Raw genomic sequence first — 18,149 nt, forward strand, 5'->3', positions numbered from 1 at the left:
TATTTCAACACACTGCTGGTGGATTTGTAAGTAACCTATTAGAATATACTCGAGCTGCTTTTTACTCGTCCCGTGTTGCGGCGGTGTGCAGCGGTGCCGCATGACTCACAAGCCAAGCCAGTCGCACGGATGTAAACAGGGGGCGGGCGGACTCAGGTAGGCATCTTCCCAGCCAACCAGGAGCCTCTGCTCCGCGCCTCCGCTCCCTTCTTGACGTTTCTCATTGGCTCCGCGCCGCATCGATATGCTGCATAGAGGCGACGCTCTGCGATTCTGCCAGAGAGAAGGGTAAAATGATTCATCTGTCGACGGCGAATTTGTGCCCATTGGGGCTCCGAGCGTGACGAAACACAGCATTAATGCGCAGGAGGTGCACATCTCGGCGTCGTAGTGCCGCCATAGCAGGTGGCGCCGTTTGTGTAATCGTACAGGCGGCTCGCAGCCTCTTCGCCTTTTGATCCGAGCGTCCTTTCAGTACTGGACAGCGACAACGAGGAGGTCCTGAGGCAAGGTAAACTGACCCGCTGTGCTCACTTGTAAACGCCTTCAGAACAATTTGACGAGGTGTGCATGCTGATGAAGGCACTTTACTTGGCGTTTGAGGTATATGTGGCCTTGCAGGATGCATGAGCTTGATGAATGAAAAGATATAGAGCGTCATCCACCGAATGCCCTTGAATAGATAGGCCTCTCGTTACGCGTGAGTGTGCGTGCGTGCGTGCGTGCGTGTGTGGAGGAGAGATGGGGTGGGGGTGTCGAGCGGGGATGGTGGTAAGCAACTGCGCAATTGTCTGTCCCATTCTGGTCATATCTTTCTTTTCTACCTCTCTCCCCTCTTTCTTTCTTGCAGTCCTCCCCTCTTCTGCAGTCAGTCCGATCCTGTCTTGGCTCGGGGCAACGTGTGGCTAGATGACTTTACTACATCAACAAGCACCGCGGTATCCTGGACAAATATAGCAGAGTCACATCACCCTCCTCTCTCTCTCTCTACCCCTGGCTGCTTCTCTGGAGCTCTCTCTCTCTCTTTCTCTCTCCAATTACTGATCCCTCCGTCCAAAGGCACCATGGGAAACCGTGGCATGGAGGAGTTGATCCCGCTGGTCAACAAGCTGCAAGATGCATTCAGCTCCATTGGCCAGGCATGCAACCTGGACCTGCCGCAAATCGCAGTGGTGGGCGGCCAGAGTGCAGGAAAAAGCTCCGTGCTGGAGAACTTTGTGGGCAGGTAAAATTGAGCGCGGCAAATAGGATAATCCCTTGACCTTGTGACATAAGAAGCCTATGGGGGCCAATCTCTCATTCACAGTCAGCATAAAGACAGCACAGGTTGAAAGTGCGTTAACCACACCCACCACGATCAATCTTGTGACTACGAGAGAGAGCCATGCTGTATTTACATTTAGGTTGCAGCAGCAGCAGCTTGGCCCACTCCTGTTAGATTACATCAACACATTTTTGTACAATTTTTTCTTGAATTCTTCACATGACAATTTTCTTTCTGTTTGCTTTTATTAATGTAAAGATTCTCAATGTTGATTGACATTGTCAGAGAGGTATAAATGATGTCTTGTATTCTTGTGTGGTTCACTCAACTAACTTCCAGGCAGGCTGCGTGGGTTCACTTCCCACTCTGTGGTGGTGTGAATGTGAGTGTGAATGGGTGGATGCCTCTTGCCTAAAACTCAGAAATGCCGGAATTCATTCCAAAGATATTTGGTGTTGACATGATGCATGTCCACAGGGACTTTCTGCCCCGTGGATCTGGCATCGTCACTCGCAGGCCTCTGGTTCTGCAGCTTATCAGCGCTTCTGCAGGTGGGTTCCCATACATTTACGCACGCACACATCCTGCTGGCACACTCACAAAATGACAAATGCACACCCCTCCCCCTTTTTGTCATTTGAATGCTGCCATTTTTTTTCTATTACCTGCTCTCGCTCTGACAATCTTTCCCTCTCACACACGGCTCCCTCACCACCAAATGGTCTTGGTCTTCACAGAATGGGCTGAATTTCTCCACTGCAAAGGAAAAAAGTTCACAGATTTCGATGAGGTTCGCCAGGAGATTGAAGCCGAGACGGACCGCGCCACTGGTGCCAACAAAGGCATATCTCCTGTTCCCATCAACTTACGCGTGTATTCCCCAAATGGTGCGAAACCGCAATTCTTTCAGTTTCACTACTTACGGCATTGTTGACTGTGTTATGACTCATCCAACTTGTGCTCTTGTCTTTTTTTTTTATTTGAAGATTTCTTGATCCAACAGTACAACTATAGAGGACTGTCACGCAGCCCTGATTATCGTATTTTTAGAACTATAAGGTGCACCAGACTATAAGGCGCACCTTCAATGAATGGCCCATTTTAAAACTTTGTCCTTATTTAAGGCGGACCGGACTATAAGGCGCACCATGAATGCATCATGTCAGATTTTTAATCCAAATCAAATCATTCTCCATTTTCTCTTTTTTATTTCAACTTCAAACGCAAAAAATTACTTTATAATCACAAAATAATGATCCATTGTCTTTTTGATTCATAATTCATAGTCTTCAGCGGGCCACTTATGATTGATTTCATGACACAATGCTTGGGGCCAGTTTAGATTTAGGAATTTGGTCCATATATAAGGCGCACCGGACGATAAGGCTTTTGAGAAAATTTTTGGTTTTTAGGTGCACCTTATAGTCCGGGAAATACGGTAGTCTTTTGTTGTCATGATAGTCAAGGTGGTGATAAGAGTGGATCAAGATTGACCTCAATTAAGTGCACTTATGAGGGTGCACTAAATGGTACCTGATTTGAAGTCACACTTCACTTAGAATGAATCAGAGAGTAATTGTACCTCATTGGTTTTAATAATACACTGCTTGCTTTATAATGGTCAAGTCAATAATAGTTAGTCTAAGAAGAAGGTTGCTGTGTTGCATTTTCATATTCCATATTGAATTGATGTATTTGAAAGTACACGTGTTGATGTTGCGAATTGTCTTTGAAGACTTTCAGCAAGTGTTCCAAATTGTCTTGTTTTCATCTTTTCCTGCTGAACAGTGCTCAACTTGACTCTCATCGACTTGCCGGGGATCACGAAGGTGCCAGTTGGAGACCAGCCTGTTGACATCGAGCAGCAAATTCGGGAGATGATCATGCAGTTCATCACCAGGGAGAGCTGCCTTGTTTTGGCCGTCACTCCGGCCAATACTGATCTCGCTAACTCGGATGCCCTTAAACTCGCAAAGGATGTTGATCCTCAAGGTGAGGCCAGGAAGGAAGGACATAAAAAAAAAAGAATGAACGAGAAGAGGAGGCGGATACGGATGAAGAAGTGAGGGGAGGGCACGAAGTGTTTAATGAGTGCATGATGACACGTCAATACCAAAATAAATACATCGAAAATAAACTTTTAAAGCTCATTTATAATAGGAATTGACAAAAATGGAGGACTATTACGCTTTAACCATAACATTTTAGTCAGTGTTATGAGTGTAAACTGAAGTTTCTCTTCCATTCAAATTTTGGATTTTCAAAGCATTTCGTTTTTTGTTTTATTTTATTTTTGCCCCAATTTTAGTTTTCTTTAACGATGATAACCTTGTCTTATACTGTGCTATCTAAACGGAAAAATATAAATGATGATGAGGAGCAGATTATTATTTTTTTTAACATGGAAACAAGGTTTTACTGTTTAATTTTGTCCTACAGGTCTGAGGACTATAGGAGTGATCACTAAACTGGACTTGATGGACGAGGGCACAGATGCCCGTGATGTGCTGGAGAACAAGTTGCTGCCACTGAGAAGAGGTTTGTTAGCAATGACCTTCACATAACCCAAGCTGCTTTTTTTTCTTTTTTTTTAAATCTCTCTCACCGCTCCTGGCTCAGTCATTATTTTGTCTAATTTGTGTGTTTTTGTTTTCAGGCTACATTGGTGTGGTGAACCGCAGTCAGAAGGACATCGATGGGAAGAAAGATATCAAAGCAGCTCTGGAGGCCGAGAGAAAGTTCTTTTTCTCTCATCCGTCATACAGACACATGGCGGACAAAATGGGCACCCCGCGTCTGCAAAAAGTGCTCAACGAGGTGATTATAGATTTAATTGCATTGCACTTTGCATGATTAATAAGATGCTGGCCTAGATGTGTTTTCTCACTACCGTCGTATGAGGCATCATTGTGGGGAATGCAAAACAAATCACATTTTTATTGTATATACATTGTTGACCATAAACATGTCCAACATTTTGAAAAGGAATATTCATGGAATGATGTTTCCATAGCAACTGACCAACCACATCCGAGACACCCTGCCAGCCTTTCGCAGTAAGCTGCAGTCCCAACTGTTGGCTCTGGACAAGGAGGCCGAGGAATACCGGGGATACCGACCAGATGACCCATCCCGCAAAACCAAGCAGCTGTTGCAGTCAGCACACATAAAATAACTTCCATCATATTATTAATAGAGAAAAAAAATCCGTCTATCCAGGATACGTTCACTACTGCTGCTTATGCATTTTTTCCCCTCAGGATGGTGCAGCAGTTCTCTGTGGACTTTGAGAAGAGGATCGAGGGATCAGGAGACCAGGTGGACACGGTGGAGCTGTCAGGTGGAGCCAAAATCAACCGCATCTTTCATGAGCGTTTCCCTTTTGAACTGGTCAAGGTAACCTTTATTCATTGGAATAAAACAATGATGATGTTCATATTTTTTGTCACCTTGTGTTTTAATTGCATGTTTTTTTTAATCACTTTGCTCCGGCTATAAAAAGGCATTGAGATTTTTCTTTTTAAAAAGATTGGCTGCTCGAACTCCCACAAGGTTGCTTGTGTAATTCCTTGACAAGATGATTACACTGAATGCCAAGCTGAATAGAAGTTATTAATATTATTCTAAAATCATTTCTCTCCTTGTTCTTTGTGCCACACATGGCTCCAGCCATACCGTTCAAGCTTTTTGTTAAATGGCAGTCAGTCACACACTGGACCTGTCTGAATATTCTTTGTAGATGGAGTGTGATGAGAAGGAGATGCGTCGTGAGATCAGTTATGCCATCAAGAACATCCACGGAATCAGGTGCAAGCCAGACACCTAAAAATATCATTTCCATGAGGAAAAGCTTCATTTTCTCTTTGGTTTCTCCTTCAGCCACATCTTTGAAAGACACATTAGATTTGTTTTCCTCTGTCTTTTGTTGGGTGGCAGGACGGGCCTGTTCACTCCAGACATGGCGTTTGAAGCTATTGTGAAGAAACAAATCATCAAGTTAAAGGAGCCTTGTGTCAAGTGTGTGGATATGGTCATCCAGGAACTCATCAACACTGTACGCCAGTGTTCCAACAAGGTGATTCATACATTTCTATACTCTGCCATAATGCAGTTTGTCCACAACATAAAGACTAAAATTTCAATTTGAACCCAAAACAGGGATGACAGGTTTAGAAAAAAAAGTGCTTTATCAGCAGTTATTAGATGGAAATAATGACATGCTGTGTGTGATATGTTTACAGTTGGAATGTTTCCCAATGCTTCGTGAGGAAACAGAGAGAATTGTGACTTCTCATATCCGAGACAGAGAAAGTCGAGCGAAGGAACAGGTAACATCATGATTTGTTTTGTGATCCATAGCTTGCTAACCTAACTAACCTCACTATGTACAAATAAATGTCATTATTCCTTAGAAAGCATAAAAAATTAAGTCTCTTTTATTGTTTCAGGTTCTGCTGATGATAGACATTCAACTCTCTTACATCAACACTAACCATGAGGACTTCATTGGCTTTGCAAAGTACAGATTTACATCAGCCTTGAAGAGGAAGTCAACCCCAACATTTTCTTTACAATGAAATGTTGTACGTAGGGCCACTAGTCTAATCACGGCATTCTGATGAATGTTGCGTTTGAGCATTCTGACTTAAGCAACACAATTGCACTGTTTTTATTCATCTCAGAGGGCAGCTATTTGTCACTTGCTGTCAACCAATCACGACTCAGCTTCAGAGAAATTGTGAGCCGTGATTGGTTGTGACACTGAGATGTCATTTTCAGTCGACAGCAAGTGCCAAAATGGCCGACTTTGGGAGTCGCTGATGGTCGGGGTAGACTTCCCTCTCTTGTGTTGGGGTTGACTTCTCCTTTAATAGGAATTGTGCAAGTTAGACAGTAAAAAAAGATTCAGTCACTCACTTTCTTGTCATCCACTTCTACTTTGCAGTGCGCAACAGAGAAGCAGTCAGACTAACAAGAGTCAAAGTTCAGCAACAAATCAGGTGAGGAATTTCTCCAACATATAGGGTAGGATGGCCACTTGATTGACAGAAAAACATGGAAAGGTCATCATATATTTTCTTCCATTGGAGTTCATCTGCTGTATTTTACACAACATGTATGCCTTTATTTTCTTTTTTAGATGTGTGTGTGTGTGTTATTTTGCACTATACTACATGATGTCTTTAACTGGGCACTGGACAGCTTTTGTTTAGCCTTATCATTTCAGTTTCTACGAATCACACAGGATTTGCTTTTTGCCACCACCATCAACATCAGTGTTGTTGTTGAGACCTTTCCCTTTGTTTGAACCCCTCCTGTGTCATCAAGGTGCCACTTTGCATTTCATCCCCATCCCTTAGTGAGAATGTCAGCTGCCCTCTTTTGGGTGTCTGTTGGTGAGTATTGCTCCTTGTGGGTTCTGCTTTGCAATATCCTTTTGTGCCTGCAATAACGCATTTGCCCCAAGTATGGTGCTCCCTGCCACTGTTGCCTTCACAGCAACTTGACCTAACCGGGTTAAATCCTCTAGAAGTTAATTTCAAGTTGAAGAGAGTACTATATATATTGACGAAATGAATTTCCTCATTACAGGACCAATTTCTATTCTATTCTATTCTATTCTATTCTATTCTATTCTAAAAGCCCCCCATTGGTCCTTGTTGCAGGCCTCCTCTCCTCCTGCATCAGGCCTGATTGTAAGACATTACCAAATAATAATCTGCTGTCTAACACTCTCACCAAGCAAAGCTCACAGACGATAAGGCGGTGCTTAATAAAGAAATATCCAAGAATTGGGCTGATTAAAATACCTGATCCACTACTCAAAGGTATTGGGAGACCTACAAAAACTGTGTCCCAAGACTTATGTCCACAGAGTGTTGCTGCGGCTTTCTCATACAGGCCAATGACACCAGCAACAGCTTTGAAATGATTTGGGTAACCTCCTTAGTGTGTCTTGCTCGACTGACAGCAATAACCACTTTGGCCCTGTGCCTGTAGGCGTGTTTATGCTGGCCTTGTGGGGTCACTAACACAGTTCACACACACACACACACACACACACACACACACACACACACACACACACACACACACACACACACACACACACACACACACACACACACACACACACACACACACACACAATTCTTGTCGTATTGTTTGTCTGAAGCACTTAACACAAGGATGACTTCATAATAAGCTCACACTGCTTTTTCTTGTGAGGAACACACCCTCTTCGAATGTGCTCTGCTGTACAGTCACAAACACATATTGACACAGTTAACCATTAGCACGGGGCACATTTCATTGCAATTACAAGCAAATGAAGAGCTTGTGTCCTTCATCCCTTTTCTTGTCTTCCAGCTTTTCATTTTTAATAATAAGAGTTTCTTTTTTTCATGACAACTTTTGACCTTCTTGCCATCTCCAGGTCATTCGTAAAGGCTGGCTGACCATAAATAACATCAGCATCATGAAGGGAGGAGCCAAGGAGTATTGGTTTGTGCTTACTGCTGAGAGCCTCTCTTGGTTCAAGGATGATGAGGTGACATATTTGATCAAATGTGTGGGGGTGGGGATATCGTAGCGCTAAAATGGTGTGGAGGTCAATCAGTGGAGAAAACTTTTATTTGGCAAGGGCTATATTTGAGGCGGACACACAACGATGATGCATTTCGAGCCTCCAATGATCCCCAATGACCCATTTTAAAATCCTAAAAGTACAATATGGCACATGCCTGAAATAAAATGACTCACAGCAGAGTTAAAAAGTGTATTTAATGATTTCCATCTGTAATTACAGTATAGTCGAAATAGCAGCAATGACTCAAGCCAGATGCTTGGATATGCCTCGCTTGGCTGGCTGGCTGTTGCATATCTGCCTGTCTGTGCCTGCTGTACAGGTTGGAGGAGATTCTGCACAGCAAGTGTAGATAGGCGGACACACTGCAACCTCTTCAGATTGTGATGTAGATAGAGCTAGAATAATAACATTCTTTACAAAAAAAATAGAATGATGTCATTTATTGGCACTATATTAAATCGTCTTTTTCATTGAGTATAAAAATAGTCTCACATGTGGAGGTATGACATGGTTTTCTTTGACATTCCATAAGTTCTTTCTTCCCCGCACTGGGAATTCAGACATTTGTTTCATCTTTGCAAATTTGGATACAACCCAATCCCAACCACATGTTCACTCACAGACACTCCAAATATATGGACGCAGGCTTCGCAGCATTGCGGCTTCAGATTGTTATTTGATACCTAAGTGTGGCAATGCAGGAAATTATAGACTCCGCCAGCTTGCCCTTGTATATTTCTGTAATACACTCTGTGAACTTTGGACAGTCACATACACATTGGAACTTAAAATTCTTGTAGAACATCAGCCTTTCAAAATTCTGTTAGGAGAAACACCACATTTTAAAACTCAATAGACAGGAAGACTCCTTCATGAACAAAGTATAAACAGTTACGCGAACCTTTTCAGTATTCTACAAACTTTCTAAAGAACTATCAATGGACTTCTAAATTCCAAGTATTGTACAAAATTATCTTTGCTAGGCTACTACGCTCATTGACACCCGAGAAATCCACGTGCTTTTATGTGAAATCACCCAAGTCCATTTTGGCCACCCACTGAAATCATTTTGTTTGATTCTGACTGTATTTTCAAACTCCACTTGATTGATTGTCCCTCTCTCCTTTGGCTCTTGTTTGATGCTTTGCAGGCACCTCCCCCCCCCCCCTCCTCCTCCACCACATCTTTCTCAGACTGCTAGGCTACTAGCCTGCACATTCATATCTAGTAAAACTGTTTGAAATATCAACATTCGACTATTATCACTCAATAGCCAGATGTTCACATTCGTGTCAATTTCCTGAAAGCGTTAACAGATTAATGTTTATTAGCCCTAAATGAATGAAAAAGGAGATATGAGGTCAAAATATACATTCATTCAGTTAAAAAGTACAGCATTGAAAACGGAGAAGTGGCTTGGAGACAGACACCCACACACACGTACGGAAAGACAGACAGACAAACTGACAGAAGAAGGTCCATGCCCAGTCTAACCAATGTGCAGACTACTGTACACCAGTATGACAATGAACAGGTAGTCTGAACACTGGGTAGACGGAGCCGGAGTGAGGTGTCAGGCCTTTTTGCTGTTTTCTGCCATTCCAGTTGCTTGCGGCCGGCTTGTGTCGTCTGCGCCCTCCCATGTTGGCACCGAGCATCCCATCAACCGAAAGCGCTTAAAAGCGCAATTGGCTCGGCAGAGTTGTCGTGTCTTTTAGGTGGGCGGCTTTATTTTGTCAGTTGAGGTCTGTCTGCACCTCCGGTCCCCTCATGGTGCATTTTGAGTATCCAGTCCTGACGTGGCATATTTGCCCCAGACGACTAGGACAGACTGGCTGCACGTTCAGAGAGGGGATATTTCAAAAAAGTGGGAAAGAGGGGTGAGCGAGAAGGAGAGAGGAAGCAAGAGGAAGAGGGAGGGGACCAGCGTGACCATATATGGAGCACGGTGACCCCTTTGGAAATACAACCCGGAATCGCTCCATCGACTTTTAGTCTTCTCCCCCTCTCTTTCATTTCAATTCAAATATGCGAGAATTTACCATTACTTCTTGGTCCATCAGCGAATCTCCAAATCCAGTTTGGTGCTTTTTCTCCCACTCAGTCTTCCCTCCTTCGCCCCGCCGTCTCTCTCTAACTTCAAACATACTCCTCCTCCTCTGCTTTTCCAAGCGCCTCTAAGCACTACCAGATGTTGAATTTTAACGCCAGGCTGTCATTTAATCTCGCTCTCTCCCGCTTTCTTCCCCCAAAAAATCAGGCAGGAAGTGAGCCCCTCTGGAATGGAAAGAAAATAAATTGAAAAACTACTGAGTAAGACGGGGAGGGATAAAAGTAAAAAAAAAAAAAAAGACATAATCAAATCAAAGACAAGAGGTGAGGATGAAGTATAAAAATGATGAACGTAAAGCATCGGTCATGAGCCCACTTATGTCTCCACAGCCGTGCTTGAGCTTCGCACCTTAAAAGATCAACATCGTGGGGCTCTGCCGCTTTTCTACATCTGACTTGACCACTCGAGTTGGTCCAGCTTTTAGCTACCAGGTCTCTTTTGTATAACGCACCGTAAACAACGACTGCTTCCTGACTCGCTCTATAATGACTTCCACATGTGCTCTCTTTCTCTCTTTCTTTCTTCCCCCTCTCACTCCCACTTTTACCTCCCACTCTCATTTCTTCCCCATTCCTCCCATCACCCCCTCCCTGTCTACTCCCCGCCTTCCCCCAAAACCAAAATTTCATCTGCCACTTGCCAACATCTCCCAAGAATATTGTGCGCACTAATGTCATTGCGCAATTGACAAGTGAGACAATAACAAATGGCCTTGCTTTGGTTTACAGGAGAAAGAGAAAAAGTACATGCTCCCGTTGGACAACCTGAAAGTCCGTGACGTCGAGAAGAGTTTCATGTCCAGCAAGCACATCTTCTGCATTTTCAATACTGAGTCAAGGTCAGCGACCTCTGCTTCATAAACTAAATAGCAATTGTAATATCCAGTTCTGAAGCAATTGTTTTAAATTATGAGTACCGTATTTTTCGGACTAAAAGTCGCTCCGGAATATAGGCCGCATTAGCCATAAAATGCACAATAATGTGAAAAAAAAACATATATAAGTCGCTCCAGAGTATAGGTCGCATTTTGGGGGAAATTTATTCAACAAAATCCAACACCAAGAACAGACATGAACGAGCAACAGGCTAAACGATAGGTATGCTAACGTGACATAAACACAAACCAAGAGCTGAAAACGGCCCTGACGTAACATTCAGAGTTATTCTAATAACTATTACATAAATAACACGTTTATAAAACTATCTGTGTCACTCCAATTCATTAAATCCATCGATTGTCCTTAATGTACACAATGCCGCGTATGCACGAGCTGACGTCAGACTCGTAAATTGCATTTCTAATTATTTCACAGACCCATATAACGATATATAAAGTATACTTCAAATAACTATATTACAATATTTTCAAACCATCTGTGTCACTCCAAATCATTAAATCCATCGATCAAATTCCTCGTCCTTTGTCAACAACGTCGCGTGTGCTCCCTGACGTCAGCCTCGTCATTATAGTATATAACTATATTGTGGCGTTAACAAAGTACAAGCAAAGACGTGGGTTTGGTAAATACCTCTTTATTTAACAAAACAAGAGTTCAACGAGGCAACAACTACTGAACTTCCAGTCACGGAGGTGGAAGAGAGCTCCATAAAATAGGAACGGGCGTGCGTAAAAGCCATGTCCGAGCCCCCATCCACCGTCCCCGGACAGCCACCCGGCCGAGCGCTGGCCCCCGACTTGCATCCACGGAGGTGAAAGAGAGCTCCGTCGAGTCGGACCGGGCGTGCATCAAATCCACAATAGTTTTTCAAACCTCTGTGTCACTCCAAATCATTAACTTCTTCAAACTCTTCGTCCTTCGTGTCACTTACAAACAAAGCCGCTAATGATGCCGGTAGTACGTGGGGCCCTTCATCATCTTCGTCATCTCGTGATCGAATCTTTGTCCTTTATGTAAACAACCACCGCGCGCTGACGTCACTTGAAATTCAAATTACAGCAATCCCTTGCTACATCGCGGTTTGTTTATCGCGGTTTCCCTTTTTTTTTTTTTTTTAATTTTGAAAATTTGTGAAAGAATTTTGAAAGAATTTTGAAAGAATTTAAAAAAAAAAAAAGTACAGTAATTTTCGGACTATAAGTCGCCCCCCCCACCCAAACTAAGAAAAAACTGCGACTTATAGTCCGAAAATTACTGTACTTGTTTTTTTTTTTTTTTTACAACAGCAAAATCTATTGGTTCATCTCCAAAGTTTAAACTTGAATTCAATTTTCGTAGCTTTTAATAGAAGTTGGTTGAGTGTGTACTTTGTTAAGATTTATGACTTATTGACACAAGTGTGCTTTGACACAAACGACTTATTTTTATGCACGTTCTGCCGTGGCATCCAGGAATGTGTACAAGGACAATCGCACTCTGGAACTGGCTTGTGACTCACAGGATGATGTGGACAGCTGGAAGTCTTCTCTGTTACGTGCTGGGGTCTACCCTGAGAAGACCACCACGGTTAGGACACTTGTTTCGTGATTGTGCCAGTTTTCATAATGTTTGAGTGTTTTGGTCATATCTAAACTCTGTCATTTAATTTGACAGCATAGGGTAGTTTGAATTTAAATGTATTATTTTCTTCCAAAATTCTCAAAGGTTGAAAGCGAATCCTCCACCACCACCTCAGATAACTTCTCCATGGACCCTCAGCTGGAGCGTAAAGTGGAAACTATCCGTAACCTGGTTGACTCTTACATGGCCATTGTTAACAAGTGTATCCGGGATCTCATGCCCAAGGCCATCATGCATCTCATGATCAATAATGTAAACAAAGACCAAACTTGCTAAACTTTATTTGCATTTTAGTCTGCAGCTTAATCCTCGACCTACACTTCCTCTCTCTACCACTAGGTAAAGGAGTTCATCAATGCAGACCTGCTGGCCCAGCTGTACTCTGCAGGAGACCAGAATGCCCTGATGGATGAGTCCCAAGAGCAGGCCCAGAGGAGGGATGAGGTGCTCAGGACCCACCAGGCCCTAAAGGAAGCCTTGGCCATAATTGGGGATATCTCTACCACTACCATCACCGTTCCTCTGCCACCCCCTGTTGACAACTCCTGGGTTGGGGGAACAAGCGGTGGTCGCAGGTACTAAGAAAAGAAAAAGATTTTGGAAGCAATTGGAAAAAAATGCAACACTGTTTTGTCTTAACATTGGAAACCTCCCATACTGTAGATCACCTCCTCCAAGTCCCACTGCCCCAAGGAGGATGTCTGCAGGCCAGCGCCCAGGCCCTCGAGGTGCCCCACCACCACCAAACCGTCCAGGTCCCCTGGGGCCCTTCAATAACAGTGCTGAGAGCCCCCAGGCTCCCAGCCGCCCAAATAGGGCCCCCCCGAGCATTCCCAGGTGAGTTACAAGAATCTATGTGGTGTTTGTTTTACGCTGAGCTTTGCGCTTTACGAGGCAAGGCAACATTTTTGCAGAGCCATGTGATGGGGAAATGACAATTGACTATCTTGTATTGGCATTAGCCTGGCTAGCCGGTAATTAGCTTCATTCAGCACACGTCACTAACTTAGTATCCTGGATTTTTACAGTTAGTTGCTCTCAGAAACAGACATTCCAGTCAATACTAAAACATTTTCTGCAACTGTAAAGAAGGGAAATTCCACCGAGCAATTCTTTTTTTTTTTTTTTTTTTAAAAGCTCAATTGTTCCAGGATGCTGGTTAACCATTTTGTTTCTAAGCAGTTTATTTTGTTCTCATGGTTCCAAGTCAAACTGTTGTAAAAATAAAATTTGAGTCAACAGACATGTTTTGAATAGTATACATGATACAATTCTAATTTCCATGCAAGAGTAAAAGAAGAGGTGCACGACGTCACGGTGTCATAAGATGTAAGGGCCAATCAAAAATGCAAGATATTCTTAAACCAAAAAATAAGTTGAAATGTAAAGAACAGATGTTGCTGTGCATTCTTCATATGAGTAATATCATACTTTGATTTTCTATGGTTGTCCTAGCTTTTGATAGCATGCATGATTGTTTTTTTCTGACATTAATCGTCCAAATTTTATGATCTTTAGAATATTCAAACATTCCATTTGTAACCTTATCGAGCTTTAACAAACACTGTGATTAATCTCTTTTTTTTCTTTTTTCCCCATCTCCTTCCGTTTTTCGTTGGCTGTTTGCTCCTCACTCAAGTCGACGACCACCGCCATCTCCTACAAGACAAGTACCGCCATAATCATCCACAAGGGTCACTCTTCTTCTTCCTCATTTCTCCTCACTTCTCTCTTAGCCATGGCTCTGCTGCCCTGTCCACTCTCCTTAGTGCAAATGGTATCCCCTTGACCCTCCTGCCAATTGACCATATCCATATATCTATGTACAGTATTGTACTTGTCTTGTGGTGTGTATGTTTGTTTATGTGCGCTTCTTGTTCGCCTGTGGTCCAGGTATGCTTTAGCAGAACCACCTCATAGTATCATCCACCGATACCTCTTTCCCCCAACCCCTCGCCAAGTCAGCCACCACCAGAACTCACTGCTTCCACATGAAAATATGTGCTGCCGTATTCATTTCAAAATGCAGCATGGCACAGCAAGCGTCTCTTATTGCATGGGAGTGTATGTGTGTGAATGTGCTTTGCGTGTAAGTGGGGAGGGACTAAATTGCCTATATGTAGACTCCAATACATTCATTATTAATTTATTGTACAACCCTCCCATAAGTGTTAATTATAAGCCTAATGTTCTCTATAAGAACACAAGTCGTATCTTAGTACGTATGCGTTTGTGTGCAAGTAATACGGTGTGTGCGAGAACACGTATGCATACGCAGGCTGTCTGCACGTTTGTTCCCATTTCAGTTGTATTTGTTTTCATGTTCAAAGCTGTTAATGATGACTCATAAACCCTCGGGGTAAAGTTACTATTGGACTTTTGTGAGATGTTTGTGTGTTGTAGTAGCAGCCATATGCACATAGCAAGGCTGAGGAGCACCATCACTATCAGTGTACGAAACAGCCTCAATACGACGTTTAACCTTGTCATAGGTGTCCACCTGTGCTGTATCAATGGTCAAAGTTGTGACCCTCGATGCCTTAAGATCAGACTCAGATGCTGACTGTTGTTGTGGCTGGAACAATGTTTACCTGTGGATTAACAGATAGCATGGTTTGACATCTTCCCTTTTAGCCTTTATCTCAGGTTTGAAACATGCAACCAACCTAATGCACATGAAAGACGGGCACTCTATTTATTTACTACTCAATCCCCGATATTCTTTCTTTGAATCACATACTCATCATGTCGGTCAGTCAGCATCTGTGTTAGCTCTTAAGCAGCTATTGTCGGTGTTCAAGTGCTTCTCTGTCAGTTTGTTCGGTTTCTGCTGTATATAGGTATTGTTAAGGAAATACTGTACCTCTGGACGATTAAGACTTCACAATGGATCCTAGCGCTTTAATGGTTCTGTCTATTCACTCAACATCTAATTTAGACTGCCTTACCGGCATGAATTACAATTCTATATTGCCAAAGCTAAATAAATATATAGAGAATTGCAGACTATAATAAGGAAACTAATGAAAAACAATGTTTTGTCCATTTGTAGTAAGATGTTTGTCAGAGAGCATAATGGAAAACACATCTATTGTTATTTTCTGTCTCTATAATGTTCTTCAATAAAAATAATTATGATAGAAATGTTGTATTTCTCAACAGCATGCATCGGTTTCACTGTTTCACTAAAAAGCTAGCAGGTTTGATTCATAAATTCTACATCGACGTGACCCCTTAGTTTGACCGCCATCTAGTGACACTACGAATAAAACGTATGTTTAAAACACAGTCATACATTATCGCATTAACGACTGAAATTCTGCAGACTGCAGTCTGAATGGTTGGCCTACAATGAAGTATTGTATTGTATTTTATTATTGTGTGAAGACAATGGCCTTCACACATATGTTATTCTACACTATTCACTGTGTGAAGGCATTGTTCGACTTTATTATCATTGTGCGAAGGCCTTCACACATTGTTATTCTATTTTATCATTGTGTGAAGGCCTTCGCCTTCACACAATGTTATTCTATTTTATTATTGTGTGAAGGCCTTAGCCATTGTTATTCTACTTTATTATTATTATTACCGTATCGGTCCGAATATAAGACGACGCCGATTATAAGACGACCCACTGTTTTTCAAGACCCAAGTTTGAAAAAAGACAACACCAAATTAGATTTTTATACAGAAAATAATTACATCTAAAACCAATGATTATAACAATATATTCGAGAGAAAAAGCACAAGGAAGCAAACCGCGATCGGACAAATGGCACAACAGTGGAGAGTAGTAACAATGAAATGTATATACTCACTTTGTGTCAAAGAAGCACACGACCCAAATAAACCGGAAGCAACCTTTTTAAACCGGAAGTGACCCCAAATAAACCGGAAGTGACCTCAGCTAAACCGTAAGTGCCCTCAATTAAACCGTGAGTGACCGAAATAAACCGGAAGTGACCCAAATTAACCCGAAAGTGCCCCAAATCAAACCGGAAGTTACCCAAATAAACCGGATGTGACCTTTTTAAACAGGAAGTGACCGGAAGTGCTCCTAATCAAACTGGAAGTGACCCAAATAAATCGGAAGTGAATTTCTTAAACCAGAAGTGACCCCAAATAAGCCAGAAGAGACCTTTTTAAACCGGAAGTGACCCTCAACAAACCGGAAGTGACCTTGGGTAAACCGGAAGTGCCGCTAATCAAACCGAAAGTGACCCAAATAAACCGGAAGTGACCTTTTTTAAACCAGGAGTGAACCCATATCTACCGGAAGTGACCTCAGCTAAACCAGAAGTGCCCTCAATTAAACTGGAAGTGACCCTAATAAACCGGAAGTGACCCAAATTAAACCAGAAGTGACCCAAATCAGACCAGATGTGCCCCAAATAAAACCGGAAGTGACCCAAAATAAACCGGAAGTTCTCTAAATTACAAAATAAACTGGAAGTGACCTTATTTCAACAAGAAGTGCCCTAAATTCCCTGACACCCTGGATCCACAACTACCTGACAGACAGACGACAGTACATTAGGCCCTGACAGGGAGTACCGGACAAAGGGAGTACCGGACGATAACATCTCAAGGTTGGTGAGAAACAAGAACAAAGGACAACACCACGTTCAGGTGGTCGGGCTTCACCGGAGAAAACCCAACAGCAATAACACCTAGACGGGGAGGAGATGGCCATCGACCAATCATCACACAATGTTTTGCACGTTTTAATATTCATATTGTGTTTCTTCAAAACTGGGCAACCCGGAAGAATGTGTCGTCTTTTGGTGGTCACAAAAACGCATGAGTTTTAGTGTGAGGGACCCGGGACCCAGGCCTGTATTAGTTCGCTTTGTTAGGAATAAACAATTGGTAAATTTGGTCTGATTGATCTACTGGTCTTCTCTTTGACAGAACGAACTCGCAATATTGTTAGGTGCGCCAGTGTGTGGATTGGGACATAGCAACTCGTGTTAAGTGTTGATCGCAATTTGGAGTCAGGTCAATAGCTAAAATCTGTATCCTAACACCTACCTATTCCACAACTTTGAACTTACCACAAATTCCAAAATTTCAATTTTGAAATTCACGCCAAATTCTCCAAAATTTCCTTTTTCAACTCTAATTTCTACATTTTTCAACCGATTCTACCTGTTCCAACTTTCATCTGTTCATCATTTTCCTACCTATTCCACAACTTCCCACTTACCAAAAATGACAAATTTTCAATTTTGAAATTCACCACAAATTCTCAAAAATTTCGTTTTACACTTTTATTACACTCGTTTCAACATCATTTGGCAGCATTCCCCAAGAAATTATTCAAAGTCTTCGCCTTCACACGCAATTTCTCGAGAAATTGCATTTTCTAGTTATTATTGTTGTTGTTGTTGTTGTTGTAAACCTGCACAGGTAATGCCATTTTTGCTCATAGTATTTTGGTTAGATCTTCCAATCAAACAATTCGATTATTGATAGGAAGTGCGTTAAATTCTAATACCTGACGGTCACCGATTCAGGTTCTTGATGCACTTTGCAAATAGCTAGCCCTGCGGGCTAACATAAATAAGCATTAAAACGAGTGCTCCTTAACATAAACTCAAAACTCACGTGCGCTGTCGTTGAGCTGCGTTGCCATTGGCAGAATAAAGCGTGACGTAGTGG

At 42.4% G+C, this 18,149-nt stretch overlaps 1 protein-coding gene and 1 long non-coding RNA gene across 4 annotated transcripts; one reads left to right on the forward strand and one right to left on the reverse strand.

The window, feature by feature from the left end:
• Positions 1 to 103: 103 nt before the first annotated feature.
• dnm3b (dynamin 3b) lies at positions 104 to 15,588 on the forward strand. 2 transcript variants are annotated; one of them, XM_085929488.1, is made up of 22 exons: positions 104 to 288; positions 368 to 511; positions 851 to 1,225; positions 1,742 to 1,815; positions 2,002 to 2,151; positions 3,053 to 3,256; positions 3,704 to 3,802; positions 3,921 to 4,081; positions 4,278 to 4,420; positions 4,525 to 4,660; positions 5,004 to 5,071; positions 5,201 to 5,339; positions 5,506 to 5,592; positions 5,713 to 5,783; positions 6,210 to 6,264; positions 7,701 to 7,814; positions 10,695 to 10,804; positions 12,317 to 12,431; positions 12,570 to 12,737; positions 12,825 to 13,060; positions 13,149 to 13,322; positions 14,125 to 15,588. In XM_085929488.1, exons 3-22 carry the CDS (start codon positions 1,065 to 1,067, stop codon positions 14,165 to 14,167), a joined length of 2,508 nt encoding a protein of 835 aa, XP_085785614.1. In that variant the 5' UTR covers positions 104 to 288; positions 368 to 511; positions 851 to 1,064; the 3' UTR covers positions 14,168 to 15,588. The 2 variants fall into 2 exon arrangements, with proteins under 2 accessions (XP_085785614.1, XP_085785612.1); XM_085929486.1 differs by having other exon boundaries at positions 104 to 511.
• LOC147046627 (uncharacterized) lies at positions 13,075 to 18,118 on the reverse strand. Of its 2 annotated transcripts, none has more exons than XR_015068143.1 (3): positions 18,096 to 18,118; positions 14,968 to 15,076; positions 13,075 to 14,144 (listed from the first exon to the last, which is right to left on the reverse strand). It is a non-coding gene; the product is annotated as an uncharacterized LOC147046627 (long non-coding RNA). The 2 variants fall into 2 exon arrangements; XR_015068142.1 differs by lacking the exon at positions 18,096 to 18,118 and adding an exon at positions 16,307 to 17,131.
• Positions 18,119 to 18,149: the final 31 nt, after the last annotated feature.

This window comes from Syngnathus leptorhynchus, chromosome 14 (assembly GCF_054491065.1).
Source record: "Syngnathus leptorhynchus isolate UIUO chromosome 14, UIUO_Slep, whole genome shotgun sequence".
In the NCBI taxonomy this organism is placed as follows: domain Eukaryota; kingdom Metazoa; phylum Chordata; class Actinopteri; order Syngnathiformes; family Syngnathidae; genus Syngnathus; species Syngnathus leptorhynchus.